General features: G+C 64.2%; 1 protein-coding gene across 3 annotated transcripts in view; it reads right to left on the bottom strand.

The window, feature by feature from the left end:
- Nucleotides 1-7,806: 7,806 nt before the first annotated feature.
- Eps15l1 (epidermal growth factor receptor pathway substrate 15-like 1) overlaps nt 7,807-8,116 on the bottom strand; it is a 45,360-nt gene continuing 45,050 nt past the window's right edge. For 2 of the 3 annotated variants that reach the window (XM_013507228.1, XM_013507229.1), the window contains one exon: nt 7,807-8,047. In XM_013507228.1, coding sequence (XP_013362682.1) covers nt 7,901-8,047 — 147 coding nt within the window. In that variant the 3' untranslated portion in view covers nt 7,807-7,900. The remainder of the gene's footprint in view (nt 8,048-8,116) is intronic. The other variant, XM_013507230.1, reaches the window with a different exon arrangement.

Below are 8,116 nucleotides of genomic sequence, written 5' to 3'. Positions count from 1 at the left end.
CGCCGCTCACGCCCCCGCTCCGCAGGCGAGAAGCCCTACCACTGCACCTGGGACGGCTGCGGCTGGAAGTTCGCGCGCTCCGACGAGCTCACGCGCCACTACCGCAAGCACACGGGCCACCGGCCCTTCCAGTGCCACCTGTGCGACCGCGCCTTCTCGCGCTCCGACCACCTGGCGCTGCACATGAAGCGACACCTGTAGCCGCGGGCCCCCGCCCTCGCTGACTGCTATTTATTGGACCCGAGGAGCGGGCTGCGCCGCGCGGCCCCCGAGGGGTCGCCCTCGCCCCCGATGACGACGCCGCGCGCCAGCCCGTGGCGACCGGAGGCCCCCCGGGGGGAGACGCGACCCCTTTGACGAGTTTTGTTTTCAAAATGGTGCAATAATTCCGTGTCGTCTCCCGGGACGGGTCTACACTAGAGGCCGGGGCGGCGGCCCCTGCTGCACTGCCTGGGACGTTGTGTGATGTACATAGCACTGTGACAGAGGTTATTGTATTACTGTACATACGGACAGGTGGGCGTTGTGAACGCCCGGCTGGGTTTTGTTTGTTTGTTTGTTTTTTTATAAGACTTGCTCTTTTTTAATTAAAAAATGTGCATCTTTTGGAAAAAAACCTCAGCATTGGTGGTGCCTCGGGCTGGGGATGGCGCGAGGTGCTGGGACTGTGTTTGGAGCCGCGGGGCAGCGCCCCAGCTGTCAGGAACCTGTGGCTTTTGTAAATTTAAACACTGCACTTGCGGGCGCGGGGCGGGGTTATTTTAAGTCTGTTCCTAGAGCCATGAAGATTTCCTCCTGCGCAGAGCTGGGGACCGCCGCGCACACTGATGCGGGCTTCGCCAGGCTGGAAAAACTCCCTTTCTGGAAGGCTGCGGTTTTAGCCGATCGCGTGCAGGCGCAAGCTTTTTTATTTTGAGGGCCGGAGGGCTGCTGACGCTGCGCCTCATTTGAGCAAGACTTGGTCAGGGCGAGCTCCCGGCCGCGGGGAGACTTGCACCGGGCACCGGGACGCGGAGGTCCGGGGCTGCACGGGCTGGGGCGGCTCCGGAGGGCCCCGCGCTGCGCCAGAGTGGTCCGCCCGGTCTGCGGTGGCTCCCACCGGCCACAGCACGCAGGTGGACGAGGAGCCCCGTCGCGGCGGCTGCGGGTGGTGCCCGGCCGGTGGGCCGCCCCCAGTGCCCTGCTGCCCTCCCTGCCCTGCTGGGGCCCCAGGTGCCCGTGGCTGCTGGCAGTTGCACAAGTTGTTTTCAGAAAGTGAAAATGGCCCGTAAGCAAAGCCCGTGTTGAAACACTCTCACCACCACCTTGCGACACAGCGGGGCCTCCTCGTCCTCCGTCCCTGGCTGGAAACAGCTGGGGAAAAGCAGAAGCCCCGGAGACTGAATCTCGGTCACCCTTCGGGCTACCAGGCGCTTCCTCCCCCTCCTGCCTGGGAGGGTGTGGCTGGAGGGTGCCCGCTCCCGGAGGACACAGCCTGCTGGGATGCCCTCCGCTGCTGGGGGCAGAGAAAGATCCCAGGTTTGTTTTTTGGGTCTTTTTTGAGACAGGGCCTCACTATGCAATCCAGACTGGCCTGAATTCTCGGTGATCTTCCTGCCTCAGCCTCCTGAGTGTTGGGACTACAGGCGGGCTCCTATAGCTAACCTCCCCAGGAGACTAGATAAGCTGCCAGGATCACCACCCTTCCTGGAGTCTCAGCTGGGAGGGGGAGGCGTTTCTCAAGCTCACTGGAGAAAGATTCCCTGAGGCGTCCCCGGGATCCCCGGTCAGTGCCCGGCACGAAGCAGGCTGAGGGTGCTGGGTTTGTGTCCACGGCCTCGAAGGAGCGCAGTCCGTGCGGGGGCCCCTGGACGCCTGGGTAGCTTCCCGCCCCTTCTGGACCCACAAGGCCAGCGTCAGGGCTTTACCCGGAGAGGAGCAGGCGCTGGTGGCAGATGCCACCCACAGAGACGAGCACAACCTTCACCTTGCGTCTCTTGCTGGTCCCGGTCCTGCTCTTGCTCAGGGGCTTCGGGGTGTGGCTTGTGGCCGACCTGCTTTCACAGCGCCATGATTAGCACATCTTGTCCTCTTTTCCCAAGTGACGCGTTCTCCATAACCTTTCCCTGCGATGGGGATTATGGCCGCATTCAGGGCTCTGTAATACTCCACAGGGATAGGCCGGAGGCTGCGGCTCAGGGGTGGAGTCCAGGTCTGCAGATGACATGACCCTCTTTTTTTCTGGTACCAAGAATCAAACTCACAACCTCATGCCTGCCCGGCAGACATTGTGCGGCTGAGCTAAATCCCCAGCTGACATGACACTTTTCAGAAAGACCCTGGGCACCTTGCATGTGGGTGTCCAAGAGGCCTGGGGCCGCCGTGGGCTGTGCCCGCACCTGTCCCGGGAAGTGAGTACAGGGAGGGCGTTTCCTGCTGCCCGTGCAGTGCGGTGGTGGCAGGGTCCGTGCTCCTGGCGGGCGCTTCCTGTGTCTGCACGTGCAGGGTGTGTGTGTGTGCGCGCATGCAGGGCAAGGTGCCTAGAGACAGTCCTGACTCAGCCTGCTCCCTGGCAGCACCCCAGGGAGCACCTGATGCAGCCATGTGACCCAGGTGCCCTGGCCAGGGTGCCCCAGCCTCGTGCCATTGCACGGGTGCCCGTGCCTCCCTGGCCCGCCCAGCAGCCTCCCCCAGGCCAAGGCAGTCAAGCAGCCCTGGTCCCCGCTGTCTCCCGGGAGCCCGAGCCACCTGTGCTGGCGGGGTGGACACAGCGGGCAGGGACAGAGGGCCTGGCGTTCGGCCTCGGGGCTTCCTCCAGCACTGGGCCGAGCCGTCCCTGCCCCCTTCTCTCCTTTTCATTTGGAGAAAGGCTCACTAAATTGCACGGGCTGGGCTGGAACTTTGAACCCTCCTGCCTCAGCTTCTTAGAGGGCGGGGCCGCCACGCCCACCGGTGGCCTGGTTTCTCTCAGGCACCCTGAGCAGGGCTCCCTCCAGCTCCCGGCGCCACTCGTCTTCCTGTGTCCCGCTCCTGCACCCGCAGCGGCTGGGCTCTCGCTGGGGTGACAGCCCGGCCCGGCCCCGTGGAGCGGGGCACGGCACACGGCTGTCTCAAGCGCCCCACCCTGCCCACAGCCGGGGCCCTGCCGCCACCCCACCGTGCAGGGGAAGCGGGCTTGAAGGGCCAGCGGCCGGGCCGGGGTCCCAAGCTGGGTCCACCCAGAGCGGGCTGCACTCCTGCCTGGGGCCTGGGGCTGGGTGAGCCCGGGTGCAGGGACGCTCACCTGGCCCCCAGCATCCCCACCCGGAGGGCACAGAGCCGGGGCCTCTGCCCCAAAGCCCTGCTCCTCCCCACACCTTGGTCCCACCCGGCACCCGCGTCCCGCAGCAGGGCCAGCGCGTCTGTCTGAGAAGTGCAGAGGCCGGGCCCATGCCTGAGTACAGCCGGGCTCCAGCCCACCCGGACACACGGCCACCACCCTCAGAGCCGCCCACGGGCTCCCACACATGGCTCCTGGGGCCCTGCCTCAGTCTCCCCTAAGGAACACCGCCAAGCTTCACACCATGGCCCGCGTCGGGTGCCTTCCTTTTCACAGCCGAGTAATGCTCCCCAGGGCAGCTGCACACGGCTCACCTGAGGGGGCCTCACCTGCCCCTTGGTGTGGACCACGTGGCTGCGGCCAAGGGCGCAGATGTCTGCTCAGGCCCCTGCCTTTGGCTATTGGGGTGCAGACCTGGGGTAGTGTGGGCCATTGTCTCTGCTTTCTTCCTCATGGTGCTGGGTGCAGAACCCACCGAGCCCCGCACTGCCCCCCAGGCCCCTCCGCACTGGGCAGCGCCAGGAAGCTCAGGCAGGCGCGTCTCTGAGAACCCAGGGCCTTCCGATTCACACCAGGGCCTCGGCTCGGCACATCTGCCACACTGTGGTCCTCAGTTTCCTCCTCCCCGAAACGGGGCTGACAGCCGGGGACTGGGGACCCGGCAGTGGTCTGGTCTTGCGGGGGCGGGAAGCCAGGCTTTCGCAGCATGGGCTGCAGAGGGAGGGAGGGCAGGCCCGAGCCTCCGGGGTGCCCCGCCCTGCCCCGCACGGGGCCAGGACCTCGGCTGGCAGGGGACGCGGCCACCCAACACCTCAGGAGTCCAGCGAGGACCTCCTTCCGCAGAGGCGGCCGAGGCGCAGACGTCTGGCTCCCGTGCGGCCCACCCTCACAGACCCCTGGCTTCCCGCGCCTCAGGCTCAGGTCCCCCGGGCTGCTGACCCTGGTGCCCCAACGGCTGGTGCGTGGCCCAAAGCCAGGGACAGCCTGGCTGAACATCGAGACGCCTCGGTCCCGGGGGTGCGGGGGAAGCCGCTGGAGAGCATGGTGATGACCCACAGGGTCCTCACTGCAACAGCGGGAGGGAGCAACTGGGAGGCTGAGGCAGGAGGGTGTGGGCCCCGTCAGCCCGACCTCCGAGCGAGAGGACAGACACCAGGGCTGGATACAGCGTCGTGGGAGGGCCCACTGCGTGTGGCAGGCCCTTGGGTGCGTCCCCGTCGGGGGTGTGGGGGACACCGTGAGGCAGCGTGCAGGCTGAGGGCCTCCCGGAATGTGCGCCTACCGGGCGCGGGGGCAGCTGGGGACTGAGCCCAGGGCCGTGGCTAGTGGGGGGGTCCACAGTGTCCCCTGGGGCTCGGGGGGCCGCAGCACGGCCTGGGATGCCCCGGGCCTCCCAAGGTGAGACGCCCACAGCAGTGTGTCCTGAGCGCTGGGCACTGACCGCAGGGCCCTGGGCCGCACTAAGGCTGGCGGACGTGGTGCCAGCCTGCCCAGAGGGCGCTGTGAGTCACTGAGGTTGTCACAGGAAGGGCTGCTCATCTCAGGAGGTGGCGGCGGCTCCCACGGCCCTGGGCAGGGTGACCTTTGGGACCTGGGGACTGGGGCCCGGCTCCGTCTGAGGTCGGCTGCGGCCACGTCCTCCAGGACAGGCTGGTGGGGACCAGCAGACTCCCAGTGCTGGTGCACGGCGGGCGCCCGGCCACGACACCGCGGCCCTGGGTTAGAGGGACACCGGGCGCCCGAAGCGGCGCCCACAAAGGCTGCCCAGCTGGCGGCTCCGGCCGACGGGTCGGGGAGGAGCCACGGGCCCAGCCCCCACTCAGCCCTGCAAGCACACACCACGGCCGCACCCAGCCCGGACGCGAGATCTCAAAGCCGCCCGCGTTCCACAGCAGTGGCCTCAGCTGCTCAGTAGGCTGAGGCAGGAGGAGCTTCTGAGCCTACGAGTTTGGGGCCAGCCAGGGCAACACAGCGCAAGACCCCCGCCCGAAAAGGGAAGAAATCTCAGGCAAAGTCCACAGCCCTGCGCACCCTCTCCCAGTGTGCGGCCTCCACTCACAGACCCCGGCAAAGCTCACCTCCCCCGTTCCCTGCACCCCAGAGGAAAGCGCGCACGGCCAGGGCGGCCCGGGGCCCTCAGCCTGCTCCCCGTGGAGGGCCCGGTGCGGAAGGACGCGGGACACCAGCCCTTTGGGTCAGTCGTGCCTCCGAAGGGACCTCTTGATTTACTTTAACATTTCATTTTATGACTTATTTCTTCTAAGACTGGGTCTCCACCCTGGATCAGAGGGTCTGCCTGACTCTGGTAAACAGGCAGAGCTCTCGGTGAGCGCTTGTGCAGCCTACATGAGCCCAGCTTCCATCCCAGGTGCTGCAGAGAAAGCCGAGCTTGCCCCGCGTTTGCACGCTCCACGGAGCACACAGCACACAGCCTGACCAGAAAGCACGCCGCGGCTGCTGGGCGCAGGGCATGCGCCCGTCACCCCAGCACTCGGGGTAGAGGTACACATTACACTGATGTAGCATATATAAAACGCCAGCATTTCGTATCTTTTCTTTGAAGCTAGACCTCACTCTGTAACTTAGGGTGGCCTCGAATTCTTGGTGATCCTCCTGCCTCAGCCTCCCCTGTGGCTGGGATTACAAGCCTGCGCCGCCACACCCGACCCTTATCATATCACAGGTGTTATTTAAACTAGTAAGCTGGGCGTGGCGGTGCACGCCTGTAATCTCAGCACTTGGGAGGCTGAGGCAGGAGGATCACTGCGAGTTCGAGACCAGCCTGGGCTACAAAGTGAGCTCAAGGCCAGCCTGAACTGCATAGCAAGACCCTATCTCAAAAAGGCTAAATAAATAAATAAAAAATAAACTAGTACTTTGCCCTCAGCAGTCACATTAAGGTTGTTAAGCACTAGCAAAATGTTTTAAATAAAGCTGAGGGGGAGGGGGGCTGGGGATTTAGCTCAGCGGCACAGCACCTGCCTGGCAAGCACAAGGTCGTGAGTTCGATTCCTGGTACTGGAAGAAAAACAAACAAAAACAAAAAAAACCTGAGGCAACACGATGACACTTCATTTTCTCTTTTGTACCCGAAATCCTAAACTGCTTCTCTTTAGAGATCCGAATAATAATCTTAATGACTTTCTCTTTTCACTACTGTGGATGGAACCCGGGGCCTTCACCCTAAACTATATCCCCAGCTCTTTTATTTGAGAGGTCTCACCCTTGGTAGTGATACACGCCTGTGATCCCAGCACTCAGGAGGCTGAGACAGAAGGACTGCTGCGAGTTCAAGGCCAGCCTGGGCTACACAGTGAGTTCAAGGCCAGCTTGCATTACAAAGCTAGACCCTGCCTCAAAAATAAATAAACAAATGAATAAATTGCCCAGGCTGAACTCTGACCCTCCTGCCTCAGCCTCCCTGGGAGCAGGGTCACAGGTGTGCACAGCCATGCTCAGCTTAGGGACATTCAGAGGGAGGAAATCTTCCTTGGCCAAGTGAGGACACTGAGGCTGAAGAAGTCAGGCAGTGAGCCACTCAGGAGGCTGAAGCAGGAGGATTCCAAGTCCAGCCTGGGCAACCTATCGAGACCCAGTATCAGACTAAAACATAAAGGGAGGGGATGGGGATATACCTCAGCAGCCCATCGCCTTCCTGGCAAACTCGAGGTACCCCCCAAAAATCCATAGGGCTGGGGGTGCAGCTTGGTGCGAAGGCCCGGGCTTCCATCCCCAGTGCGGGGGTCGGGGGTCGATAGCCAGGCCGTGCCTTCGCCCCTCCGGGTCCCATGGGCACACCTGCCCGTGGCTGTGTGCTCCCCAAGGCCAGCCGGTGGCCCTGTCACCCCACACCAAAGGCCCGGCCAGGCGGCCTGCGCAGATAGTTGCCGGCGCTCGGCCCCCAAGTGCAGGCACGACGGCGTTGCCCAGCGCGGCAGCGGGCGTCCTGCTTGGACGTGACGACCCGGCCTGCACCCTTCAGACAGAACACGGTGCAGGGCCAGCGGGGGACAGCAGCAGGGGCCTGGCTTGTGCCCCTCGAAACCAGCGGTCACCAGCCACTGGGAAGGCGAGAAGCTGCCCAGGGAGCCCAGGGCCCGGAGGCGAGTGTCCCCCGGGCTCCAGGAAGGGGACACGGGAGAGGGCGCCGTTCACAGCCCGCGTCACCCACGCCCTCCGCTGGGCTGGCAGTGGAGGTGGGATGTGGGGCGCACGGTGAGGGATTTTCATATCATCTGCTCAGCGTGCAAAGATTCGGGAACGTGGCCTCTCCCCCATTGGTGGCTGTGTGTCCCGGGCCTCCCGGAAGCCTTTGTTTTTTTGAGACAGGGACTATGTAGCCCAGAACGGGCCTCGAACTCAGAGGTTCCCCCGCCTCAGCCTCCGGAGTGCTGGGGTCACAAGGGTGCGCCACCACTTCCCCGGAGGCGGGGAACGCCGCCCGTCCCCCAGGGAGGGGGGCTCCACGGCGCCGCACCCCAGCCGCAGGCACGAATCGGATTTCCGTGTTTTGTATTAAAATATTTTATATTAATCATTCAAACTTCATTTTATACAACGAATGCATACATCGCGGGGTGCTCACAGACGCGGGAGGGCGGGTCAGGCGGCCGGCATGTCCGCCTTGCTGAGCGCGATGGCCAGCTCCAGGTCCTCCTGCTCCTGCCGCCGCAGCCGCGCCAGCCGCTCCTGCTCCGCCTTCTCGCTCTCGCGCTTGGCCCAGGCCAGCTGCTGCTCCTCATTGCCAAACTGCAAGGGAGGCGCGGTCAGGGCCCGGACGGCCGCCCCCAGCCCCGCGCGCCCACCCTCCAGGCCTCC

The sequence above is a fragment of the Chinchilla lanigera genome, unplaced genomic scaffold, assembly GCF_000276665.1.
Source record: "Chinchilla lanigera isolate Chin_1 unplaced genomic scaffold, ChiLan1.0 scaffold00123, whole genome shotgun sequence".
Classification (NCBI taxonomy): Eukaryota; Metazoa; Chordata; class Mammalia; order Rodentia; family Chinchillidae; genus Chinchilla; species Chinchilla lanigera.
This window is presented reverse-complemented; position numbering and strand designations above follow the sequence as displayed.